The sequence below is a fragment of the Protomyctophum bolini genome (genome assembly GCF_963924005.1).
Source record: "Protomyctophum bolini genome assembly, chromosome: 7".
Taxonomy (NCBI): domain Eukaryota; kingdom Metazoa; phylum Chordata; class Actinopteri; order Myctophiformes; family Myctophidae; genus Protomyctophum; species Protomyctophum bolini.
Genome location: NC_137868.1, coordinates 21,556,284 through 21,570,377, shown reverse-complemented (window position 1 = coordinate 21,570,377; position 14,094 = coordinate 21,556,284). Strand labels below are relative to the sequence as shown.

The 14,094-nt window shown below is 42.9% G+C and overlaps 1 protein-coding gene across 4 annotated transcripts in view; it reads right to left on the bottom strand.

The window, feature by feature from the left end:
• The window catches only part of rftn1b (raftlin, lipid raft linker 1b), a 91,712-nt gene that overhangs the window by 5,668 nt on the left and 71,950 nt on the right, over positions 1 to 14,094 (bottom strand). For all 4 annotated transcript variants that reach the window (XM_080767367.1, XM_080767365.1, XM_080767368.1 and 1 more), the window contains 2 exons: positions 10,551 to 10,669; positions 1,684 to 1,787 (listed from right to left, as the gene is read on the bottom strand). In XM_080767367.1, the coding sequence (XP_080623493.1) occupies positions 1,684 to 1,787; positions 10,551 to 10,669 (223 nt within the window). The remainder of the gene's footprint in view (positions 1 to 1,683; positions 1,788 to 10,550; positions 10,670 to 14,094) is intronic.

The window sequence follows — 14,094 nt, the reverse complement described above, 5'->3', positions numbered from 1 at the left end:
TAACTATTACCAGGATTAATGCTTAAGACTGGTGTAAAGAGATAGATTATTATCATAGACAATTAGACATCCATAATATTCACTATAATGTCAAATATTGTCACTAATTATTTTCAGACTACTCAAGACTACAGCTACTAAAATGCTGGTTGAAGAGAGATAGCCTTGAAGTGCAAAAAAAGAGCATGGTTGCTGTCTCATTTCCAGGCACAAAGAGCGGATATACCGTCATACTAGTATTCACAAATCATGAGTCAGCACAGGTTTTAGCAGAGGAACCATTTCTGTGAGATTTCCATTAATGCACTGCACACCACTGCAGCCGTACAGTGTAGTGTACATGCACTGCTGTATGAAGCTCCAACTAAATTGGTAGAGATTTAGGTCACGTTCATTCAAACCAGATGAATGTGAATATGTCATATTTCCTGAATAATATATTTCTGCACCAGATGCGGTCAAATGTAACATCTTGAACAGCTGCCGTTGTAATGAAATAATTCCAGAACCCACAGACAGAACAGTTGTAGGTGGATGTTCATTCCTTTGTCACGCATTGCATTTGGTCTGACATAGAAAATGGATATTTGATACCCATGACATATTGGCTATACGCTATGCTAAGTATTTTGGATATAGTTTTTATTTCCTGCTGCAAAAATATGAACTAAATAGAAACCACTTTCACAAGAATCCTAAAACACGGAACGTGATGTTAAGACTGTCCATTGTGCCAATAGATGGTGTGGGCTCACATGAGATTGGCCTTGATGTTAAGAGTGGCATTGGGAAGTGTATATTTCTTAACTAGGGCATGATGTCAATTTCGGGACACATCCTCAGTAGTGTGCCTTTGAATCAGCGGGTGTTTCGGCCTTCCAACACTAGTATACACCCTCATCAAAGTTGGCCAGCTAAAGGGTGATCTAGCCTTAGCTTGTATCCCATGCCCAATCATTGAGATTTGCCTCCCACGGGACTATGCAAGGGAGGGGCGTCCTCTTCCCTGAGCCAGCCATACAGCTGACCGTATACCTCATATGCCGTCATGTTTGAGGGGTTTGAATGTGTGTTCTCAGATGTGTGTGTGTGTGTGTGTGTGTGTGTGTGTGTGTGTGTGTGTGTGTGTGTGTGTGGGGGGGGGGGGGGGGGGGGGTGTCATGTTCTTATAGCCCAGCAAGGGTCTTTCCTTATACTGCATGTCATACTACAGTAGCTGTTTTTGATTGATTGATTGAATAGTTTATTAATAACTTATTAGACAGAAATGTAAAACAGCAACAGAGTAGTCGAACATGTAGTCGAAAAGGGATAGCACCAAAGAAAATCACACCTGTGTGAACTGAGCGGTGCAACTATACATATATAATGTAGTATATATATTTATTGTACTGTGCTGTGTGCTGTACTGTATTTTAGTGTACTGTGCTCTGCACTGTACTTTGATTATTTTTGGTTACCATGTTGCTGCTTTCCGTGCTCGGACACAGAGACAGACACACATACACGTACACAGGGACACACATAGCTGCGTAATGGAGCAGAGGCACTGCTCTTGTTTCCATTAAGGTCCTATGCAATCACTTCATAGACATGAAGACATGATACATGTTATGGTAAACATGTGTAACATGATTCATAGCAATTGTGACAAAGGAAATGGGCCGATGTAACAGCCATTACCTGTTAGTCTTGATAACTGGCGTGGGTAGCACACAGGTGAGTCTCCAGCCATATGTAGCTAGGGACTGGAGTAATGGAACATAGTCTGTCTTCACCTGCAAACCCTGTGAACAAAGAAGAAGACACACGTCAATGACTGTCAAGAAAGAAAGGCTACTGTACTGCAACTTTTATACTCCTGGCAGGTTAAAACAAAAGCCACCATATTTGCATTTGAATGCCTGTGCCCGTAAAGGTGTGACTACGTGGCAAAACGACAGTCAATTCAATTCAATTAAATTCAAAGGGCTTTATTGGCATGAGAAAACATACGTTTACATTGCCAAAGCAGAAAGAACAATACAACAATACAGCAATACAATCAAAACAAAAATTATGTACTTTGAAGGTCAGAATCTTCAATAGATCAACTTCTATGTACCAAGATCACTCGATGCAGGTATAGTGCAGGAATATACACACAAGTGTGTCTTTAGGGTGGTTGTGTTCCATTTGATATCCTTCTCCTATCACAGCAACTCACAAATCTTGCTGCTGTGTTTGCACATTGTTGTACTTCGCCCAGCAGATATGGGAGTTTTTTGTCATTGGTCATGTTTTCAAAATCTCTGTGTGTGGTTGTAGACAGTCATGGGGGAGGGAAGCTCAGAGTGCTAATTTGTGTATCTATTTTCTTCATAGATGCTCAAGCACCGATGCAACCAGCCACCCACATAGTTGGCGCCGCTGTGTCACTGCCAAAGTGCAGGAAACAACACGTGCATGAAATGTGCACATACAGTACACACAGTGTAATGCTTGATTTACACTTAGTTATACGTGTTTGTGTCTACAAGCATTATCGAATTTAGCTTTAGGTCGGCTACCGGTATATCCATTTAGGTGTTTTTGTATCTGTGAGGATGTCTTTCATGTGTAGCTTAATTGCTGGTGATAGAACTCTGTGGGATTTTTATTTGCTCTGAGAGTGTGTCAAATGTAACCAAGAGAATCCATAAAGCATTATAATGACTGTATGAGGTTGCTGAGAGCTCCAAGAAGCTCCAGTGCAAGCCAATGTTTGTCAGTGTTGGGGTCACCACCTTCTCTGCTGTGCTACGCAAACTTATGTATATATTGTATACTGTACTGAGTACTGTAGGTAATGAATGATATTCTAGATAGTGGCACATGCACGCACGCTCGCACACACGCACACGCACACGCACACACACACACACACACACACACACTTCATGAAGTATGTGGTTTGCGTTGTTCAGTATCCCTGTACCAACCAACTGAAAGACCCCAACACATGTTTGTTAAATGTGCAAACACCCACACATTTACATATGACAAATGCTGACTTACAATACACTAACACAAAGACACGCACGCGCAGTCGCGCGCGCACGCACGCACACACACACACACACACACACACACACACACACACACACACACACACACACACACACACACACACACACACACACACACACACACACACACACACACACACACACACACACACACACACACACACACACACACACACACACACACACACACACACACACACACACACACACACACACACACACACACACACACACACACACACACACACACACACACGTCATAACACCCTTAATTGCAAAGAAGAAAGATGAGACTAAATGTCTCAGGATTATAGCCGTCACCTGCGCTGGAACCTGAACCTAGCATATCACTGTAAAAGAGCACACATCACACCTACACGGGCACCATTAGCCTTTGCTGCGCTATGAATATAATGTAGCCTAATTAATAGTGACAAAACTGAGAATGTATTCTACATTACATACACAACAGGTAATGAGCCTCACACCAATATGATATAATGGCATACTGTCAGCCTGTTCATTACCCAGTGCAATCATGCACGTTCAAAGCATTTGTTTTTATTTTATGCTCAATTATCGTGATGTTTTCTTGTGTTATTATAATTTCATTAAATTGTAAAGAATATACTGTATATATTATTTTCAATTAGTGTACAAGTAAAGGACAAGAGAAATGAAAGGAGGAAGGAGAGCGGAAATGGTGAGAAGGTGAGAGACAGGGAGAGACAAAGGTGGCAGAGTGGCATGCACCATAAAGCCTAATTTGTTGCTTTCCAAAAGGAAGAGATCTCCAAGCTAATGCGACGTATTCCTATGGTATACATTGCAGTTCTGTGTTTTCCAGCAAGCGTGTTTCAATGTGATGTATAAAGTGTATCGCGTACACAGTAAGCCCTATATGTTTTGGGTAAGTTATGTTAATGTTTTGAGGCACATGTGGCAGTCTTCCTAACAGTGACTGCTAACAGTGGCTGGAAGAAATGGCTGCAAGTTGCAACCCTTTGCCATGAGTCGGTCTTTAGCATTCAAGACTGCATCACACGTTATTTACACAGGCATTATTCTCCCGGGGGAGAGACATAGCTTTATGGTTTATTTTGGAACCACTCCCAGAAAAGACCGTAATTGTCTTAAAAGTAAATTAGGAAATAATTTCTCTGTAATGACTTGCTGCTCTTTAGAGAAGGTGAAAGTTAATCACGGTCCTAAGCGTCTCTCCCTGCACTAAAGCTGAATTTAAACTCCATCGCACAAGCAATTTCAATGGCCAAAAATGGAGAGAGTGCTGATCTACAAGCTAACGCTGTGTCGAAAATATCAGTTGTAGATCCGTTCTCTTTGGTATGTGGCACTGTCATACTACAGAGTATAAATAGGCTTTACTTAATATGTTAGGTTGAAACATTAGCATTCAAGTTATGAAATGAGTGCAAAGTACAGCGCCAACTCAGGGCTAGTTTGAAATAGGGTTTAAGTGGTTAAAAGTCTGAAACAAGTTGTTACTAATGTTTAACTGGTGTAAATGTCATAAGGGCTCAAATCATAGCTGCCCTATAAACAGCTCCTGGAATGAAACTTCTCTGAAGTCAACCATCCACCCTGCCATCAGCATCATCATCACGTCAGCAAGCTGCACGCGCTTCATCTCACACACACTGGGACGGTGCAAATTACTCTTCCTCTATCTAGGTCACCTCCTCTCTCACCTCAGTCACAAAGGAAAGAGATATCATGGCCGAAGGATATGCTTTAACGATCATTCTCTGCCACCCACAACACACATGCACATATTGTAGTAGCTGCTGTACTTTCTCACGCACGTACACAATTAGAATCAGGCATATTTAATGAACATTCTTGTCCCATTAATCAATTAACCACTTGAACCCTAGGTCCCTATTCTGGAGCAAACATTCGGCAAAAATATCTACAAGCTATTTTCAGCAAAGAGACTTGGTAAAGAGGGAAATAAGTAGAATAGAGCCCTGGGGAACACTGGACAGGGTTAAATATTTAAGTAGTTAAATATTTTCAATACATTCACGCAGATACATTTTTAAGAGTAACGTTATAAAGCAAGGCAAGGCAAGTTCATTTGTAAAACAGCAACAGCAAAGGTTTTTTAGCTGTGATTAAAATAACTGAGAGTTGCAGCAGAAGGATAGTGTCGGTGTATTAAACATTCCTCCAACGTCTACTGAATTCTATACCACTCAGCGTTTATGGAAACCTGACTTAAAGCAGAGGAGTGACTGAACAGACATGCACGCACACACACAGACTCACGACTACATGCATGTGCAACACCCCATCCCATGTCTGAGGTGTCCTCCTCGTCATGTCTAAAACTGGCTTCAATGATTTCCTTCTCCTTTTTCCTTCGGCCATCCACGTGGGACCCTAATCTTATTTTGGATGTAATTTGCTTTCTACAGACTGTGAAGTACTGTTTCTGGGACAACCACAACAACAATGTCACTGCTGTTGAGCTCCTTTCAGTTGTTATTCTGCAAAAGTAGACATTTTCTTAAGGTTTATTCATCAAATAACATTCCCTATCATTTACTCTTTTGTAGGGTGTTCCTTGCTCTTTACAACTCTGTGAAAAAACATAGGAATGTTTTCTAAAGATAAATAAAGATTCCTCTTAGATCCTCGTTCTCTGAGTTCACTTCAATAATGGCTATTTTGTAATTGAGCCAATCTAAAGCTCACAACGTGTGAGCTTGTAGATTGTGTGAGTGTGAGAGACCAGTGCACAACCAAATGTAGTATAAAGGTTTAACCTGTGGTTCCAGTTATACTCAACATTTGAGAGTGTAGTAGTTAGTCTTAGTTGTACACCTGCACATCAATCAATGTTCCCACCCACGCACCCAGCCCAGTATGAATGTGCAAATGTATGGATGAGAAGTAGAGTAGGTAGTGCTGACATTTCCCCCCCTGAGCAAACCTTCCCTTGATAAGTAAAGGTTAAAGTATGTGGCACATATACATTTATGCTGCACAAACGGTTCAGTAGTCTACTTTACAGCAGCCACCGTGACATGCTGTGTATTAAAAGCCATCCCAGAATGTGTCTCCAGTTTGTGTCACTTCCAGTCAAGAGTGATGCTGATGTGTGTGCATCTATTCCAGTAGCCTACTGGCTGTGAATTATTTATCATATCAGCTTTTTGTCAATCATAAATACACTGACTCAAGGTTATGCCTGATTTATACTTGGTTGTGTGAAATAGCAGATGTATAAGCTCACAACGTGTTGCAGATCGGCTATTTTCAGTGTGCGACACTGGTGTGCAACTACTGCAAGTATAAATCACACCCTTGGCAAATGTAGTCCACACTCTACACACAGAAAGGGTCGCAGCACCACAGGAAGCAGTTATTTTAGATTGTACCATAACAGAGCCATTTCTTGTGATATAATGTATTAAATAGTAGTAGAAGGATTGTTTACAGAACCATGCTATAGCTGTTGCTACATAGTAGATCTTCATTAATGTTTGACAACTAACTAGCATAATTTACCAGTCAGGCAATCTGACTGGTAAATGATGCATTCCAGCTCTGATAAGGCACATTAACCCTGATTGATTTTTTAAATCTTTACTTTGATTATGATATAGTATTTATGATGTGTCACAACACCATAATAACAGTTAAGTATGCCCCCTTGAGATCTGTTGTCATCACAAACAGCTCTTTGAGAATGCATGAAAGAATCTCTAAAGGACCATAATTTCTCCTCATAGACATGGAGCATGTGAGCAGGATATTTGGTGCATCTTCAAATTGTTCATTCAGTTCAATTAGTTGTAACTCTCATTCTCCTTGACGGTTTTTATTTCTGTGCAAAACATTTTAAGCGGAAATAACGTACTGCTGAACTGTATCTCGCCTCTGGTTCTAAGTAAGAACTCTGCCCTGCAGATGTACTGACAACCCAGGTTGGTTAAGGAGAACAACCTTCTTTTTTTTGTTCCTGTTACTGTGAAGTTCAGTAATGATAACAGAGCTCGCGTTTCAGTGCATTTTGTGCAAGGCCGCTCCTGCAAATAACTATGGAAACATAATTATTTGTTTAGAGAGTATTCCAGCAACATCCATTTAGGGATTGTTTTATTTAGGTCATTTTACTCATTTGCTGTAAAAGGAAATAATACTTTTCCTTGTAGAGAATGGCTGAATCTTTATTTTTAACATTTCTAGGGCACCTACCCAACATCTGCATGAAGTAACTATTTCAATTTGGAAAAATTACACTAAATAGAAGATTTGCCGTTTGGTATTAAATTGCATTTAACGCTAAATTGAGATTGATTTCAACTGTAGTCTCATGAATGGACCAAGTTGACAACTGGAGGGAATCCAATGCCTAAGTTACTTAAAGGTCTCATGACATCCAAACATTTTTTTAATTTTAATTTCTTTTTTATTTTCTTCTCAACTCAATTACACAAAGAATAATTAGGCTCAGAAAATCCGTGGACTTTGAATATGAGAGAATATTACTAATGTAATTATTGTTTTTTAGATCATTTTGAGTTCTCATTTTGATCAATGATGTGTTTTCACATTTCACATGATGATCTCATTTTGGAATGTTGATTAGTTTATCAATAATGGAGAGCACCTGTGAGAATGTGTGCCTCTAGAGGCATATGTGCTTTTATCAGGCAAAAGCATTGATTAGATGTAAAATAGATAAGTGAATAATTAAAACAGAACCTTTCTGAAATGTGCTGACAGTGACACCCATTACTGCAATGTGGTAATGTATCTCCCTGGAGAGAATCCACTAGTACTCTTGCCACTTGAACACAATAATATTGATTGCATATCCTCAGCCAAACAGCTTGTTTTAATGTTTTGTGAGCTTCTGAATTCAACCACCTGTCAAGTCTCTGGTTACATTAGACTATTAGAGTGTAGCACACCGGAGAGAAAGGAGAAAGAGGAAGAAAGATGAAGATGAAAGGAAAGGAAAAGCGTTTCCCAATCAATATTCTGCATGATCTTTCACTGTAATTATCCTGGCAATGAAAAACGATGATCTGTGAAGCCATTTTGCATATCAATTTAAGGCAGTTATCACAATGGATGTGGATGATGTGAGGGCTTGATCACCCTATGTGAAATAATGTAATGTCAAGCTAATGTCTGCATTGTGTTGATCAGTCGAGTGAAACACTTTTTGATATAAAAGTCTGGGCAAACGTTGATTGGATCTCGCTGCTCATGAACATTGGTTTGTCCGATGCTCTGTTCTCTATTGTCAACTTATAAAGGCGCTTTGAAATGTGGTAATTCTTATTATTGATTTAAAAGGTCCGTATACTCCGAAGGAGTATACGGTTGAAGTCAAGCGTTAGTAGTACGGGTCTTTTTATTTGTACATGTGGTCATCCACTCTGGAATGGAAAATAAGAGTCACATTTAGAGGACAAAAGTCGTCCTTTCACACTCTGACAGTTCTGGGCTTTGAAGGTCTGAATTCGATTACTATGATAGCATCAGCAAGCACACACGCCCGCGCACGCACGCACGCACGCACGCACGCACGCACGCACGCACACACACACACACACACACACACACACACACACACACACACACACACACACACACACACACACACACACACACACACACACACACACACACACACACACACACACACACACACACACACACACACACACACACACACACACACACACACACACACACACACACACACAGTGTCTGACAGTTAAATGTCTGCAAAGCCTTGAAGTAGACAGAAATCAATTTCCAACTTGGAAATTGTGCTAAAGGGGGCTGCTAATCGCTGGCCAGATAAGGGCTTGTTTGCTCCAGATAAGACAGGCCACTGCGACACATGTCCCATAAATTGAGATCTGCCAGATTTGCCGTTGGGTTTGAGGGGAAAAGGTTGGCAGAATGGGATGTTTGGGACACACAACCAAATGAAAACACTTTTGTTAGAGCTCCATTCTTAGAAACCGTCCTTTCCAAAGAAATCCTTTTATAGCTCATTACATTACCACAACTTACAGATGGTTATTATTGTGCTGAATGGGTTTTGTGCTGAATGGGTTTGTAATAGGTGGCACATGTCAATAAATGTGTATTACAATGTGCTAATAACATCATATCATCGTGTCAAATGTCTATATGTAGACAGATACTTGTTGGATAGGTCAGTAGTCGGACATCATTTCATTATTCCTATCTTATGAGTCCCAGGGTGTATCCAAGCAATGTATTTTCGTTCTGAATATTCTATTTATAGTGACTCATAGTAAAAGACTATGTGACAACCAGGTATGGTCTGGTGACCACCGGAGAGCCGGAATGTAGACGGCACCCCGGGAGGAGTATGGGTTGGCGCCCCAGCCTGTATCCTCCGTGAGGAGGAAGCCCAAAAACCTTCGATGAGGACTTTAGGAGGGCCATTCAAGCCGCAAGTGGAGCCTGCAGAACCATTGCGGCTCAAGAAACCACCACTCCTGAATGAAGTGTCTGGTGCTGGGAGTCTGGTGCAAGTCACAGGTCCTGACGGTACTCCTGGTGAGAGCAGGAGTGGACCTGGTGAGACATAGGAGGGGCCCGGAGTCGGACAGGAGACAACCCACAGAGCCTAGTCCCTCCACATGCCAGAATTGTGCCTCCCAGTCCCGGCAGAGTAGTTCCGGAGTGGATCCAACGGATTGTGTGGCCCTGGTCTTTCCCTAGTGCGTCTGATCACCCCGGCTGGGTCACCCGAGTGAGTGGTATGATGTTCGCGAGAGCCGAAACCCTGATGACCTTGGGATACATCACTGAGGATACGTCCCAGGTGCATCCAAGCGATGTATTGTCGTTCTGAGGTAAAGGCTGTTATCAACTATATAGCTTGAGGAACCAAATACAACGTGGCGCCACTGCTCCATTGAACTTAATTGTTCTTTTCTATCTCCCATTACTTCAAATGGTGTCCTCCTCTGGTTCTGGCAGATTGGCATGACAGGGCATGAAAAAAAAAAAGTTAAAATGCTGAAATGATGTCGTCATGTCGGACTGCTGACCTGCCACAGATTATTCTGAATACATACATAGATATTACTTTGTAAGTGGCGTTTTGTTGGCTCCAAACAAACCAACAGAAACCCACTGATGCACCTTGAGATTTAGGCTGTACGCAGTTGAAAGAACACATTTTACACACAGTAACTTTTAGCTTGCGGGTTTACTTATCAACACATTGTTCTCTGGCGTGTGGCTCTGGCACTGTGCTGTTAAAAACCCTCTGTCCACCCAGGTGCATGTCACTTGCCAATCAGCCAGGAATACAGATGCCTTTTCTATCAATCAAACCATTAGGCCATCTAATAATCCAATAATAATCTATCAAAACTAATACAACTAATAATGCTAAATAAACAGCTACAATAATGACAATAACAAACAAAAAAACAGTTGACATGGCTTCTAACATTATGTATATAGACTTACATCAATGATGGTCCACTGCTCCACCACGATGGCATCGTATATGGGGTTGGCCGCACTTTGCTCACCCTCTGTAGCCTCTTGGAAGATAAAGACACTTTCCACTGACTTAGGCAGTACGTCTGCAGAGAATGAGAGAGAGAGGGGGGGGGGGGGTCCAGCCATGAAAAGAGTATTTACAGGATGGAGTGTCTGGCCGCAAACCCTTCAGGCCTTCCCTAACATCCCTCTCTCTCTCTGTCTGGCGCGCACACGCACACACGCGCACGCACACACGCACACACGCACACACACACACACACACACACACACACAGTATTATATGTACAGAACAGCCAGCAGCATAGGTGAGTGATGCTCACAACTTATGGAGAGTGAAAGAACCAGGTACAGTAGTCAGTAGTCTCCCTCTTGGGGGGGGGGGGCAGACCCTAAGCTGGATGTGTGGACAGATCTTTGGGGTGGGAAATGTGGTTGCAGACTTAACGATACCAATCTGACCGCCATTAAAGAATAAAGCTTTCGGCTAAGCCTGTGCAATACACCCTAAAAAGGCTTAAACGAAGCGAGGCACAACAAAACATTGATGCTGACACTATAGGCCACTGTTGAGATTGCACCAGACCGACCCAATAGATTCTCATAAGCTTCCATTTTATCGGAGCCTCAGAGGCGAACAATCACGGGATTGGCATCCGAGGCAGGCAGAGCCCCCGGGCTCCGCGCCCGCTCCACCCAATGTCTCTTTTGAAGTGCAGTGCACATTACACACACGCGCGAGCGAGAGCTCTCTCACACTCACACACACACACACACACACACGTACAGACACATACTGCAAATGTCCAGTCCAGGCTTTCCGGCTGGCCTGAGTGCTTTCTCATTACTCCAGCACCATTTACACACTAATACAGTTTGCCGGGACCCATGGCATCACCGGTGAGACACCATTTCATTACTGGGCCCTAATAATAGGGGATTGAGGGGTGGCTGGAGAGCCCTGGCTGGGGGAGAGAGCAGACGCGATAAAGAAAGTAGAGAGGACGAGAGATGGTGAGAGTGAAGGGTGCAGAATGAGAGAGAGACAGAGAGAGAGAGAGAGAGAGAGAGAAGGAGCGAGATCTGAGTGAGAATGAGAGATAGAGAGAGAGACGAAGAGAGGAACGGGGAGAACGTTTTCCCTTCTCCCAGAAAACCCCATTAGGCTGTGAGTGTAGTAGTGTACTCAATGGAAGACATCTTTCTGCCGTCTCTTAGCTCTTTCACGTAGAGACATTGTCGTTGTTCACCCAAAACCCACCCTTCCCCTCTCCCCCCCCCCCCCCCCACACACACACACACACACACACACATTGTACCTCCTCATTCATTACCCATCCCTGCGTACCATGTAATTGAAAAGCTCTCTTGGAGTGTGCTGTCCCACAACTGCGGGTTCACGCCAAGCCGCAGAATCAGTCAGGTGAGACAGACACGGCCATTCTGTCTCTTTGCTTTAGACTGAACGGCCTGTCTGTGGGTATAACATAGGCCGACACTCAGCAGACAGAGAGAGAGAGAGAGACAGAGCGATTGAATGAGACAGGGAGAAGGTTGCTCACAGGGCACGCAGCGGGTGGGGTTGGGTGGGAGGTGGGGGGCTGAGAGAGTTATGGTCCACACGAATAAACATTATCATCTGCTTATCTGCGACTGAACACCGACTAGAGCAGCGCTTCTCAAATGTTTCATGTCAAGGACCCCCAAATTAATATGGATTTGGTTGCAGACCTCCATCTGAAAACATTTCGTACCATTACGAGTACCAAACAAGATTTGTGTTGTTACAAAATATTCCACATTTTTTCAGAAAATAGCAGAGATGTACAAGCTCACAATGGGTCACAAGCATTGGGGGGTGACAGCAACTGGACCGAAAAGGAATATGGCGACAAAGGAAAAGGAAGGACATGCTTATAGTTAGATGGAGCGGCAGGGAGATTGAGAGTGACACCCCATGACACTGAGCAGCTGAAATGACTTGACTCTAGTGCTGACAGACGGAAGCACTGACACGCAGTGTAAGACACACTGAGTTGGTAGTGATTTGTGTGCGTGTGTGTGTTGGGGGCATATATATATCCTTTAAAGGTGGGACCGTCACTCTGACTCAGCCATAACCATATAAGGAGTTCCCAATGCAGCTACGCAGAACTTCCGTCCGGCGTGCGCGCGCGCACACACATCTGCACAAGAGGCGTAATACAATAGAATAGACCCAAACACTGATCAGAATTAGGTTACATTATGTGGTCCAACCAGATATAACTGCTGCGCATGCTCAACACACAGAGGGAAAATAAAATATATATATAGCACATTGATGACATACTATTACTTGACACTACTAGACAGGATGTTTGTTTTGGGTTTTTTGGGATAAATGAAACAACGCCTTCTCCAGATAGACAGACTGCCCATAGTAGCTGAGACAGAACAGTATTGTGTGTGTGTACACACACACACACACACACACACACACACACACACACACACACACACACACACACAGGGATTGATGCCTCATGCACTTGATATCCCCCTGTGGTCATTCTTTCCTTGATTATGGACACACTGAATTAAATTCATGCATTTATTTTGGGAAATGTCAGACTGTCAGATAATCATGTTCATCACAATTTAACAATTTAGTTAAAATGTATGTTCACATAAATAAGGTCCTTTCAGACGGGCAGTGACTGACACGCCTAGTAATTCATTTACAATGAGACAACGCAAGCGTATTTACGTGGGCACGGTCCCGTGAAATTGTGGCGCGCGTCCTGGTTTACGCTACGCGTCCCGTGCCCCGCTCTGGAGCAGACCTGTCGCTGATCCAGGCGACAACGTCTGCATCACACACTAAGAAAAAAATCACATTCGTGTGAGGTGAGGGCCGCCTTTTTTTGCTTTTGTATGTCACGGGGGTTCCTTTCCTTTATCCATCCTGGCTTGTTTCTTGACTTGGCTGCCATATGACGTCATTTTCAAAAGCCATGTATTGGAGGGGATGGAGCCTCTCAATATTAAAATCGCGATTTGTTGTACAAACCTATTGTTGTCACACTCATGATAACTGACATAGCTACAGTAGTGAGAACACCTAAAGGGTTATCCTCAGTCTCTGCTGTAATAAGGAGGCAGACAGACCACTTTCCCCCAATTGTTCCAGATCCATGAAACGCTGTTAAATTTGAATCCCACCTCATCTTGAATAAAAATGATATCTCGCAAATCCAAATAAAGCATTTATCACATTATGTGTATGTGCACACATGTACGCACCACACCGTATATCGGTGTGCATGCATGAGTGTGTGTGTGGGGGTGTGAGCAGTCACACACCAGTATATCTGCTTGATGTCCAGTTGACCTCTGCCAGCCTGCAGTCATGTCTGCAGACATGATTTAAACATGTGTGCTTAGCACTGCCTCAGAGAAATGGAGACAGGCCTCTGACACCTTATCTATATTTCAAACAGGACAGTCGGCAATGCAGAGAGAGAGA